General features: G+C 71.6%; 1 protein-coding gene across 1 annotated transcript in view; it reads right to left on the bottom strand.

Moving 5' to 3' along the window:
* LOC125432758 (actin-like) overlaps nt 1-12,607 on the bottom strand; it is a 16,260-nt gene extending 3,653 nt beyond the window's left edge. The window contains exon 1 of the mRNA XM_048496652.1: nt 12,049-12,607. Within this exon, the coding sequence (XP_048352609.1) occupies nt 12,049-12,514 (466 nt within the window). The 5' untranslated portion in view covers nt 12,515-12,607. The remainder of the gene's footprint in view (nt 1-12,048) is intronic.
* Between the last annotated feature and the right edge of the window lie 796 nt (nt 12,608-13,403).

Raw genomic sequence — 13,403 nt, 5'->3', positions numbered from 1 at the left:
CCACCCCCCCCCCCCCCCACCCCCCCCCCCCCCCACCCCCCCCCCCCCCCACCCCCCCCCCCCCCCACCCCCCCCCCCCCCCACCCCCCCCCCCCCCCACCCCCCCCCCCCCCCACCCCCCCCCCCCCCCACCCCCCCCCCCCCCCACCCCCCCCCCCCCCCACCCCCCCCCCCCCCCACCCCCCCCCCCCCCCACCCCCCCCCCCCCCCACCCCCCCCCCCCCCCACCCCCCCCCCCCCCCACCCCCCCCCCCCCCCACCCCCCCCCCCCCCCACCCCCCCCCCCCCCCACCCCCCCCCCCCCCCACCCCCCCCCCCCCCCACCCCCCCCCCCCCCCACCCCCCCCCCCCCCCACCCCCCCCCCCCCCCACCCCCCCCCCCCCCCACCCCCCCCCCCCCCCACCCCCCCCCCCCCCCACCCCCCCCCCCCCCCACCCCCCCCCCCCCCCACCCCCCCCCCCCCCCACCCCCCCCCCCCCCCACCCCCCCCCCCCCCCACCCCCCCCCCCCCCCACCCCCCCCCCCCCCCACCCCCCCCCCCCCCCACCCCCCCCCCCCCCCACCCCCCCCCCCCCCCACCCCCCCCCCCCCCCACCCCCCCCCCCCCCCACCCCCCCCCCCCCCCACCCCCCCCCCCCCCCACCCCCCCCCCCCCCCACCCCCCCCCCCCCCCACCCCCCCCCCCCCCCACCCCCCCCCCCCCCCACCCCCCCCCCCCCCCACCCCCCCCCCCCCCCACCCCCCCCCCCCCCCACCCCCCCCCCCCCCCACCCCCCCCCCCCCCCACCCCCCCCCCCCCCCACCCCCCCCCCCCCCCACCCCCCCCCCCCCCCACCCCCCCCCCCCCCCACCCCCCCCCCCCCCCACCCCCCCCCCCCCCCACCCCCCCCCCCCCCCACCCCCCCCCCCCCCCACCCCCCCCCCCCCCCACCCCCCCCCCCCCCCACCCCCCCCCCCCCCCACCCCCCCCCCCCCCCACCCCCCCCCCCCCCCACCCCCCCCCCCCCCCACCCCCCCCCCCCCCCACCCCCCCCCCCCCCCACCCCCCCCCCCCCCCACCCCCCCCCCCCCCCACCCCCCCCCCCCCCCACCCCCCCCCCCCCCCACCCCCCCCCCCCCCCACCCCCCCCCCCCCCCACCCCCCCCCCCCCCCACCCCCCCCCCCCCCCACCCCCCCCCCCCCCCACCCCCCCCCCCCCCCACCCCCCCCCCCCCCCACCCCCCCCCCCCCCCACCCCCCCCCCCCCCCACCCCCCCCCCCCCCCACCCCCCCCCCCCCCCACCCCCCCCCCCCCCCACCCCCCCCCCCCCCCACCCCCCCCCCCCCCCACCCCCCCCCCCCCCCACCCCCCCCCCCCCCCACCCCCCCCCCCCCCCACCCCCCCCCCCCCCCACCCCCCCCCCCCCCCACCCCCCCCCCCCCCCACCCCCCCCCCCCCCCACCCCCCCCCCCCCCCACCCCCCCCCCCCCCCACCCCCCCCCCCCCCCACCCCCCCCCCCCCCCACCCCCCCCCCCCCCCACCCCCCCCCCCCCCCACCCCCCCCCCCCCCCACCCCCCCCCCCCCCCACCCCCCCCCCCCCCCACCCCCCCCCCCCCCCACCCCCCCCCCCCCCCACCCCCCCCCCCCCCCACCCCCCCCCCCCCCCACCCCCCCCCCCCCCCACCCCCCCCCCCCCCCACCCCCCCCCCCCCCCACCCCCCCCCCCCCCCACCCCCCCCCCCCCCCACCCCCCCCCCCCCCCACCCCCCCCCCCCCCCACCCCCCCCCCCCCCCACCCCCCCCCCCCCCCACCCCCCCCCCCCCCCACCCCCCCCCCCCCCCACCCCCCCCCCCCCCCACCCCCCCCCCCCCCCACCCCCCCCCCCCCCCACCCCCCCCCCCCCCCACCCCCCCCCCCCCCCACCCCCCCCCCCCCCCACCCCCCCCCCCCCCCACCCCCCCCCCCCCCCACCCCCCCCCCCCCCCACCCCCCCCCCCCCCCACCCCCCCCCCCCCCCACCCCCCCCCCCCCCCACCCCCCCCCCCCCCCACCCCCCCCCCCCCCCACCCCCCCCCCCCCCCACCCCCCCCCCCCCCCACCCCCCCCCCCCCCCACCCCCCCCCCCCCCCACCCCCCCCCCCCCCCACCCCCCCCCCCCCCCACCCCCCCCCCCCCCCACCCCCCCCCCCCCCCACCCCCCCCCCCCCCCACCCCCCCCCCCCCCCACCCCCCCCCCCCCCCACCCCCCCCCCCCCCCACCCCCCCCCCCCCCCACCCCCCCCCCCCCCCACCCCCCCCCCCCCCCACCCCCCCCCCCCCCCACCCCCCCCCCCCCCCACCCCCCCCCCCCCCCACCCCCCCCCCCCCCCACCCCCCCCCCCCCCCACCCCCCCCCCCCCCCACCCCCCCCCCCCCCCACCCCCCCCCCCCCCCACCCCCCCCCCCCCCCACCCCCCCCCCCCCCCACCCCCCCCCCCCCCCACCCCCCCCCCCCCCCACCCCCCCCCCCCCCCACCCCCCCCCCCCCCCACCCCCCCCCCCCCCCACCCCCCCCCCCCCCCACCCCCCCCCCCCCCCACCCCCCCCCCCCCCCACCCCCCCCCCCCCCCACCCCCCCCCCCCCCCACCCCCCCCCCCCCCCACCCCCCCCCCCCCCCACCCCCCCCCCCCCCCACCCCCCCCCCCCCCCACCCCCCCCCCCCCCCACCCCCCCCCCCCCCCACCCCCCCCCCCCCCCACCCCCCCCCCCCCCCACCCCCCCCCCCCCCCACCCCCCCCCCCCCCCACCCCCCCCCCCCCCCACCCCCCCCCCCCCCCACCCCCCCCCCCCCCCACCCCCCCCCCCCCCCACCCCCCCCCCCCCCCACCCCCCCCCCCCCCCACCCCCCCCCCCCCCCACCCCCCCCCCCCCCCACCCCCCCCCCCCCCCACCCCCCCCCCCCCCCACCCCCCCCCCCCCCCACCCCCCCCCCCCCCCACCCCCCCCCCCCCCCACCCCCCCCCCCCCCCACCCCCCCCCCCCCCCACCCCCCCCCCCCCCCACCCCCCCCCCCCCCCACCCCCCCCCCCCCCCACCCCCCCCCCCCCCCACCCCCCCCCCCCCCCACCCCCCCCCCCCCCCACCCCCCCCCCCCCCCACCCCCCCCCCCCCCCACCCCCCCCCCCCCCCACCCCCCCCCCCCCCCACCCCCCCCCCCCCCCACCCCCCCCCCCCCCCACCCCCCCCCCCCCCCACCCCCCCCCCCCCCCACCCCCCCCCCCCCCCACCCCCCCCCCCCCCCACCCCCCCCCCCCCCCACCCCCCCCCCCCCCCACCCCCCCCCCCCCCCACCCCCCCCCCCCCCCACCCCCCCCCCCCCCCACCCCCCCCCCCCCCCACCCCCCCCCCCCCCCACCCCCCCCCCCCCCCACCCCCCCCCCCCCCCACCCCCCCCCCCCCCCACCCCCCCCCCCCCCCACCCCCCCCCCCCCCCACCCCCCCCCCCCCCCACCCCCCCCCCCCCCCACCCCCCCCCCCCCCCACCCCCCCCCCCCCCCACCCCCCCCCCCCCCCACCCCCCCCCCCCCCCACCCCCCCCCCCCCCCACCCCCCCCCCCCCCCACCCCCCCCCCCCCCCACCCCCCCCCCCCCCCACCCCCCCCCCCCCCCACCCCCCCCCCCCCCCACCCCCCCCCCCCCCCACCCCCCCCCCCCCCCACCCCCCCCCCCCCCCACCCCCCCCCCCCCCCACCCCCCCCCCCCCCCACCCCCCCCCCCCCCCACCCCCCCCCCCCCCCACCCCCCCCCCCCCCCACCCCCCCCCCCCCCCACCCCCCCCCCCCCCCACCCCCCCCCCCCCCCACCCCCCCCCCCCCCCACCCCCCCCCCCCCCCACCCCCCCCCCCCCCCACCCCCCCCCCCCCCCACCCCCCCCCCCCCCCACCCCCCCCCCCCCCCACCCCCCCCCCCCCCCACCCCCCCCCCCCCCCACCCCCCCCCCCCCCCACCCCCCCCCCCCCCCACCCCCCCCCCCCCCCACCCCCCCCCCCCCCCACCCCCCCCCCCCCCCACCCCCCCCCCCCCCCACCCCCCCCCCCCCCCACCCCCCCCCCCCCCCACCCCCCCCCCCCCCCACCCCCCCCCCCCCCCACCCCCCCCCCCCCCCACCCCCCCCCCCCCCCACCCCCCCCCCCCCCCACCCCCCCCCCCCCCCACCCCCCCCCCCCCCCACCCCCCCCCCCCCCCACCCCCCCCCCCCCCCACCCCCCCCCCCCCCCACCCCCCCCCCCCCCCACCCCCCCCCCCCCCCACCCCCCCCCCCCCCCACCCCCCCCCCCCCCCACCCCCCCCCCCCCCCACCCCCCCCCCCCCCCACCCCCCCCCCCCCCCACCCCCCCCCCCCCCCACCCCCCCCCCCCCCCACCCCCCCCCCCCCCCACCCCCCCCCCCCCCCACCCCCCCCCCCCCCCACCCCCCCCCCCCCCCACCCCCCCCCCCCCCCACCCCCCCCCCCCCCCACCCCCCCCCCCCCCCACCCCCCCCCCCCCCCACCCCCCCCCCCCCCCACCCCCCCCCCCCCCCACCCCCCCCCCCCCCCACCCCCCCCCCCCCCCACCCCCCCCCCCCCCCACCCCCCCCCCCCCCCACCCCCCCCCCCCCCCACCCCCCCCCCCCCCCACCCCCCCCCCCCCCCACCCCCCCCCCCCCCCACCCCCCCCCCCCCCCACCCCCCCCCCCCCCCACCCCCCCCCCCCCCCACCCCCCCCCCCCCCCACCCCCCCCCCCCCCCACCCCCCCCCCCCCCCACCCCCCCCCCCCCCCACCCCCCCCCCCCCCCACCCCCCCCCCCCCCCACCCCCCCCCCCCCCCACCCCCCCCCCCCCCCACCCCCCCCCCCCCCCACCCCCCCCCCCCCCCACCCCCCCCCCCCCCCACCCCCCCCCCCCCCCACCCCCCCCCCCCCCCACCCCCCCCCCCCCCCACCCCCCCCCCCCCCCACCCCCCCCCCCCCCCACCCCCCCCCCCCCCCACCCCCCCCCCCCCCCACCCCCCCCCCCCCCCACCCCCCCCCCCCCCCACCCCCCCCCCCCCCCACCCCCCCCCCCCCCCACCCCCCCCCCCCCCCACCCCCCCCCCCCCCCACCCCCCCCCCCCCCCACCCCCCCCCCCCCCCACCCCCCCCCCCCCCCACCCCCCCCCCCCCCCACCCCCCCCCCCCCCCACCCCCCCCCCCCCCCACCCCCCCCCCCCCCCACCCCCCCCCCCCCCCACCCCCCCCCCCCCCCACCCCCCCCCCCCCCCACCCCCCCCCCCCCCCACCCCCCCCCCCCCCCACCCCCCCCCCCCCCCACCCCCCCCCCCCCCCACCCCCCCCCCCCCCCACCCCCCCCCCCCCCCACCCCCCCCCCCCCCCACCCCCCCCCCCCCCCACCCCCCCCCCCCCCCACCCCCCCCCCCCCCCACCCCCCCCCCCCCCCACCCCCCCCCCCCCCCACCCCCCCCCCCCCCCACCCCCCCCCCCCCCCACCCCCCCCCCCCCCCACCCCCCCCCCCCCCCACCCCCCCCCCCCCCCACCCCCCCCCCCCCCCACCCCCCCCCCCCCCCACCCCCCCCCCCCCCCACCCCCCCCCCCCCCCACCCCCCCCCCCCCCCACCCCCCCCCCCCCCCACCCCCCCCCCCCCCCACCCCCCCCCCCCCCCACCCCCCCCCCCCCCCACCCCCCCCCCCCCCCACCCCCCCCCCCCCCCACCCCCCCCCCCCCCCACCCCCCCCCCCCCCCACCCCCCCCCCCCCCCACCCCCCCCCCCCCCCACCCCCCCCCCCCCCCACCCCCCCCCCCCCCCACCCCCCCCCCCCCCCACCCCCCCCCCCCCCCACCCCCCCCCCCCCCCACCCCCCCCCCCCCCCACCCCCCCCCCCCCCCACCCCCCCCCCCCCCCACCCCCCCCCCCCCCCACCCCCCCCCCCCCCCACCCCCCCCCCCCCCCACCCCCCCCCCCCCCCACCCCCCCCCCCCCCCACCCCCCCCCCCCCCCACCCCCCCCCCCCCCCACCCCCCCCCCCCCCCACCCCCCCCCCCCCCCACCCCCCCCCCCCCCCACCCCCCCCCCCCCCCACCCCCCCCCCCCCCCACCCCCCCCCCCCCCCACCCCCCCCCCCCCCCACCCCCCCCCCCCCCCACCCCCCCCCCCCCCCACCCCCCCCCCCCCCCACCCCCCCCCCCCCCCACCCCCCCCCCCCCCCACCCCCCCCCCCCCCCACCCCCCCCCCCCCCCACCCCCCCCCCCCCCCACCCCCCCCCCCCCCCACCCCCCCCCCCCCCCACCCCCCCCCCCCCCCACCCCCCCCCCCCCCCACCCCCCCCCCCCCCCACCCCCCCCCCCCCCCACCCCCCCCCCCCCCCACCCCCCCCCCCCCCCACCCCCCCCCCCCCCCACCCCCCCCCCCCCCCACCCCCCCCCCCCCCCACCCCCCCCCCCCCCCACCCCCCCCCCCCCCCACCCCCCCCCCCCCCCACCCCCCCCCCCCCCCACCCCCCCCCCCCCCCACCCCCCCCCCCCCCCACCCCCCCCCCCCCCCACCCCCCCCCCCCCCCACCCCCCCCCCCCCCCACCCCCCCCCCCCCCCACCCCCCCCCCCCCCCACCCCCCCCCCCCCCCACCCCCCCCCCCCCCCACCCCCCCCCCCCCCCACCCCCCCCCCCCCCCACCCCCCCCCCCCCCCACCCCCCCCCCCCCCCACCCCCCCCCCCCCCCACCCCCCCCCCCCCCCACCCCCCCCCCCCCCCACCCCCCCCCCCCCCCACCCCCCCCCCCCCCCACCCCCCCCCCCCCCCACCCCCCCCCCCCCCCACCCCCCCCCCCCCCCACCCCCCCCCCCCCCCACCCCCCCCCCCCCCCACCCCCCCCCCCCCCCACCCCCCCCCCCCCCCACCCCCCCCCCCCCCCACCCCCCCCCCCCCCCACCCCCCCCCCCCCCCACCCCCCCCCCCCCCCACCCCCCCCCCCCCCCACCCCCCCCCCCCCCCACCCCCCCCCCCCCCCACCCCCCCCCCCCCCCACCCCCCCCCCCCCCCACCCCCCCCCCCCCCCACCCCCCCCATCTTCTTCTTCTTCTTCTTCTTCTTCTTCTTCTTCTTCTTCTTCTTCTTCTTCTTCTTCTTCTTCTTCTTCTTCTTCTTCTTCTTCTTCTTCTTCTTCTTCTTCTTCTTCTTCTTCTTCTTCTTCTTCTTCTTCTTCGTACTCCATTGACAAATTTAAATAAATAATCCCCAGGGGTTTTGATAGTTTGCAAATTAACAGCTTGTTGTTTAAGTAAACAGCCAGTTAAGGAATAGATGGATCAGGATATTAGAATTAAAGCAAGCAAACAAAACAGGGGAAAGGAGTGACATTTGAGTGGATTTTAACTCCTGTCATTTCAGGTCCAATTTGGGAAAAGATTCCCCAGCAGGGGGCACTTGTGAGCCATGCGAAGGGGAGTATGATCAGTCTGGACAGTGACCATTCAGAGAATGGACAATCCTGATTTAGGATTAGAAGGATACTTAGAAGGATACTTCTATTCAGACCCATTCACCTATTGACCTTGCTATCTTCATTGTTACTCCCATGCTACAGACTTCTCTGTGACTCACATGCAAGGCTACTCTATTCAGGTGGCCTCACCTTTTGACCTCACAGTATATATACTCCAATGCTTTCCATTCCTACCATCAGATCCTCTGAAGATGCCAGCCACAGAGGCAGGCGAAACGTCAGGAGAGAATGCTGCTAGAACACGGCCATACAGCCCGGAAACCACACAGCACCCCAGTGATTCCAGCCGAGAAAGCTTTCAACAATCCTGACTTAGCCAAGGAAAACAAAACTGCAGGACAAATGCCGATAAAAATAAAAGCTGGGAGAACTGGAGGTCTGGCACCGAGAGTGTTTTGGAATATGATGAGAGAATCCGAGCTCATATGCAGCAGCACTCCGCTTTCTGGGTCCGCCTGGCTTGCATCACAGCGTTGTAGTGAAGATCAGGTGAGGAAGGAGATGCCGTGTGGTCTTTGCAGGATGGCAGAATAGAAGTCTTGAAGATGTCTCAAAGTGCCTCGCTGGCCAAGCACAGAGTGGCTGCAGGGGGTGGGGGTGGTACTAGAGATGTAATATTTCTGAAAAAATCTGAAAACCTTTTATTTTTGCAATTTTATCAATTTTTTCCACAGGAAAAAATTACAAACATTTTGGAGAGAACTGAAATACGGGTGCTGCTTCCATTCCTTTCGACCGAAAGTTATAGTTTGGATGTAACCTGGAGAATTTAAATATCTGAATATTTTGAGTGTGAAAAGTCTTGCCTCAAGAAGCATTCCGCTTATTCTAAAAGAAACTATTTTATAGGGTTCTCTCTCTCCCGATTTCTCAGTGTTTTCATGGTACACATCCTTGAGAGAAAGCAGGGGAAACTGTTTTCTACCCCAAAGTTTCTGTTCTTTTTCCCAACTTCATATCTCTACAGTGAGCAGAAAAGAAGAAGAAGAAGAAGAAGAAGAAGAAGAAGAAGAAGAAGAAGAAGAAGAAGAAGAAGAAGAAGAAGAAGAAGAAGAAGAAGAAGAAGAAGAAGAAGAAGAAGAAGAGGAGGAGGAGGAGGAGGAGGAGGAGGAGGAGGAGGAGGAGGAGGAATCTGGAGAATTAAACTATTTTATAGGGTTCTCTGTCTCCCAATTTCTCAGTGTTTTCATGGTAAACATCCTTGAGAGAAAGCAGGGAAAACTGTTTTCTACCCCAAAGTTTCTGTTCTTTTTCCCAACTTCATATCTCTACAGTGAGCAGAAAAGAAGAAGAAGAAGAAGAAGAAGAAGAAGAAGAGGAGGAGGAGGAGGAGGAGGAGGAGGAGGAGAAGGAGGAGGAGGAGGAGGAATCTGGAGAATTAAACTATTTTATAGGGTTCTCTGTCTCCCAATTTCTCAGTGTTTTCATGGTAAACATCCTTGAGAGAAAGCAGGGAAAACTGTTTTCTACCCCAAAGTTTCTGTTCTTTTCCCCAACTTCATATCTCTACAGTGAGCAGAAGAGTAGTAGTAGTAGTAGTAGTAGTAGTAGTAGTAGTAGTAGTAGTAGTAGTAGTAGTAGTAGTAGTAGTAGTAGTAGTTTGGATTTATATCCCCCCTTTCTCTCCTGCAGGAGACTCAATCTCCTTGCCCTTCCCCCCTCACAACAAACACCCTGTGAGGTAGGTGGGGCTGAGAGTGCTCCGAGAAGCTGTGACTGGCCCAAGGTCACCCAGCTGGCGTGTGTGGGAGTGCCCAGGCTAATCTGAATTCCCCAGATGAGCCTCCACAGCTCAGGCGGCAGAGCGGGGAATCAAACCCGGCTCCTCCAGCAGAGCTGGGACTCCTCAGCTGGAGTCTCCATTAAAGAACTGAATGTACGCGTGTGGGCGGGGGGTGGGGTGGAATGGGGGGACTCCCTCCTAGAACTAAAAAAAAATCTGGTGGAAGAAGTGGAAAAGTTGGGGGAGCACTGAAAATAACCTCCTTTTAAATATTTTCCATGTTAGAAGTTAGTGCAATTCTTCCTAAGGTCAGGTTCTTCACACTCAAAATGAATGGTGTGGGAAAAGTCCAAGGAGTTTCTTAATTTCACCAATGGAGAAATCTGGAAATTTTGGAGAGCGCTGAAGAAACGTACCCCGTATGACAGACCTATGCAACAATCTCAAGAATGTGTTTGTTTAAATGTAGAACACATCTGACAGCAATTAATATACTACAATGTTCAATGATAATAGCGTGGTGGTGTGGTTAAGATTCTAATCTGGAGAACTGTGTGTTTGATTCTCCACTCTTTCCCCTGAGTGCAGACACTTATCTGGCAAACTGGGCTTATTTCCCCACTCCTATATTCCTGCTGGGTGACCTTGGATTAGTCACAGTTCTCTCAGGACTCTCTCAGCCCCACCTACCTCACAAAGTGTCTGTTGGAAGGAAAACAAGTTTGAATCTCCTTACAAACTGTTCTTCTTCTACTACTATAGGAGAGTTCAGTGGTCCTAGATTATAGATTTGCAGGATATCCAAATGTGCTGTCCTTCCTATTGTGACTTGAGGTCTGTCTGAATAATTCAGGCCCCTTCTGCACCTGCAGAATAATGCACTTTCAATCCACTTTCAATGCACTTTGCAGCTGAATTTTATTATTTATTTATTTATTTGTAATCAATTTTATATACCGCCCCTCCCCCGAAGCGGAATTTATTTATTTATTTATTTATTTATTTATTTATTTATTTATTTATTTATTTATTTATAATCAATTTTATATACCGCCCCTCATCCTCGTTGCCCTTCTCTGCACTTTTTCTATCTCTGCAATATCCTTTTTGAGATGTGGCGACCAGAACTAAACACAGTACTCCAAGTGCGTGTGGGAAAATGCGTGCGTGCGTGTGCGCGGGCACACACGCGCACACACACTGTTTGGAGTTTCTTCTGAAAGCGGCCAAGCTCTGAAAAAGGATTTTGCCCGTGGTTGCATCACTCGGAATCGACCTGGGTCCTGTTTACTTCATCTGAGCACAAATCCGACACAAGACTGTTGTTTATTCCTGGTGGTAGCCGGTCAGTTAAGGCTCCGCGCAACCCCAGTTATGTCACCCCCCAGCTTTCTGCATCTCTTGACATTCCAGACAGATCCTTTTTTTTGGCGGGGGGAGTTGTTGCACCATCACATGCCTGGTCATGCAGTTTCTCCCCCTTCTTATTTTCAAGTCTCTGCATTCCAAAAGCTAAAGGGGAAATTAATTATAGCCGCTGGGATGTGGCTGCAAGAGGCCTGGAGAGGAAGCGGCTGCCAAAGGAGGTTGTGGACAGTCCAAGGGAAGGATTTCTCCAATCTGTCCAAAAGTTCTTCCTTGGGGGGTGGGGGGGAGTTTGCAGGGCTGAGTATCACAGGGAGCTGCTGGTGTCGCATGGATGGAACCCAGTGCCAGAGATGAGGTTTTTCCTCCAGAGGATGTTGGGAAGTGGTCCCCAAGTGGTCCCCCTCACCCAGTTTTATGAATGGACACTCCTCAATCCCTTCTGCACTATCGTAAAGTCTCGCGGGAAGACACCTGACAGCGAGATCTCATGGTTCCATTCACAAAGTTGTAATTGTACCTCGCTTTTATGTGTTGATGTTTTCTTTATTGTTGCAAGGTAAGGGTCTGCCCCCTTTACCTGCCCCCTTGCCCTCTTTTGATCTTTGTGTATAAAAGGTCCTGCGCTTGGCTATGGGGGTGCGATTCCCCTGCCTGAGCTGTAGCCACCATTTTTGAATAAAATATTCTGTTTCAAAGAACACCGGCTTCCTGCGCCTCAATACGTTGCCTGAGCTGAAATCACTTAATGTTACCCGAGCAGCAGCGGTAACAGTGTGACTGAAGGTAAGCTGCAGCAACCATTTTATGGCAGCCATTTTGTTTCTGGCTCCAATTCCTGCAGCAGCCATTTTGTGGCTGTGCCCACCATGCCGTGCCAGAATTCCAAAAGTGACTGCCGGCTCAAAAAGGCTGAGGACTCCTGACTTAGAAGATCACAGCAGTTGGCCCTCTTGGGGGCTTTCCCCACTACAGAAGGGAGCTAAGGTCGACTCGGTTCCCTTCAGTGGAAGGCAATTCCAGGCTGTCCCCACAGCAACCGAGTTGGCCCCCCTGGAACTGAGCTAAGTGGGCGGGATCATCTTGGTGCCTCGATCATGATTGGCGCTTGTGTTATGGCAGGAAACAGGAGCATTCTCCCCCCCCCCCCCCCAGTTTTTACAGTTACATGCGCTTTCTGCCCGCCACGACTCTCCATTCTCGGAGCTCTCTCAGCGCCACCCACCTCACAGGGTGTTTGTTGTGAGGGGGGAAGGGCAAGGAGATTGTAAGCCCCTTTGAGTCTCCTGCAGGAGAGAAAGGGGGGATATAAATCCAAACTCCTCCTCCTCCTCCTCCTCCTCCTCCTTCTTCTCCTCCTCCTCCTCCTCCTTCTTCTTCGCCTCCTCCTCCTCCTCCTCCTCCTTCTTCTTCTTCCTCCTCCTCTTCCTCCTCTTCCTCCTCTTCCTCTTCTACTTAACACCATTACAATACCAGTGGTACGGCCAGAGGCATACAGGGACAACACCGCTGGGATAGCCACATACATGTCTGGAGTATTGAATGTCTCAAACATAATCTGTGTCATCTTCTCTCTGTTGGCCTTGGGATTCAGGGGGGCTTCTGTGAGCAGCACAGGGTGTTCCTCAGGAGCAACACAAAGTTCATGGTAGAAAGTGTGATGCCAGATTTTTTCCATGTCATTCCAGTTGGGAACAATGCCATGCTCAATAGGGTACTTCAGAGTCAAGATACCTCTACTGCTTTGAGCCTGATCCCCCACATAGCTATCTTTCTGGCCCATGCCAACCATGACACCCTGGTGGCAGGGGCGCCCAACAATTGAGGGGAACACAGCACGAGGAGCATCATCTCCGGCAAATTCTGCTTTGCACATACCCGAGCCATTGTCAATGACAAGCGCTGCAATTTCTTCTTCCATTTTGCAGATCAGCGAGGGAGAGCTTTTAGCGCTAGGAAGAAGGAGCGATCCAACCCTGCTAGATCCGCTGCTGCCGGCTGAGTAAGATCATTGCCCCACCTGAGCCCAAATATTCTGTCTGGATTGGCAGGTCTATCCTTGCATCTCTGTCAACCTTCCAGCAGATGTGGATCAGCAAGCAAGAATAGGATGAATCTGGCCCCTCTATTGTCCACCGTAAATGCTTCTAAATGGACTATTGGCAAATGCATCGTGTTTGCTGCATGAGTTTTTTTTCACCAGTATACATTTGCCTGGGCAAACTGTATACACCTCATGCTAGCCTCATGAAACTGGAAAGAGCCTTCTCTTCAACATTGTCTTTGGGAAGTCTGTCTCTGATAATCCTATGAGGATGTCTACATGGCCGTTTCCCCACTCACCTTTTGAAGCGCGCTACTCGCAGAAAGTAACGCGGGGTCCAGCCGCACTCCCCACTACAGCAGCAGTGACAACGCAGCTGCTCCGAACCTGCCGCTCTCCTACCCCCTCATATCTGCTCCTGGACAGAACAGCGCCTTTTGGAAAACCCCGCACAGAGCGCGGGGCAGTGGGGAAGCCCAGGGAGGGACTCCGGGTTTGAGTTTCCCGCCCCTGGTAGTGATGTGGAGCCTTTTGCCCAATAAGGACGCAGTGGGTTGTGCACGTTGTGGGTGCAGCTTTTGGAGCTGAGATTGACATCTATTTGTGCCATCATGGGGTCAGTCAACTGGAGGCTGTCAACCAAACCACACTACATGCTCAGAGGTGCTCTTTTCCTTCACCTCGAGAAGTGAGGGGAGGCTGAGGAGGATGGATATTGTTTTTTGCTGTCCCCCCACCCCATGCTGATAGGGGCCGGTGATCTTTC

Source organism: Sphaerodactylus townsendi, linkage group LG05 (assembly GCF_021028975.2).
Source record: "Sphaerodactylus townsendi isolate TG3544 linkage group LG05, MPM_Stown_v2.3, whole genome shotgun sequence".
Classification (NCBI taxonomy): domain Eukaryota; kingdom Metazoa; phylum Chordata; class Lepidosauria; order Squamata; family Sphaerodactylidae; genus Sphaerodactylus; species Sphaerodactylus townsendi.
Note: the sequence above shows the minus strand (reverse complement) of the source record. Positions and strands in the feature narration are given on the sequence as shown.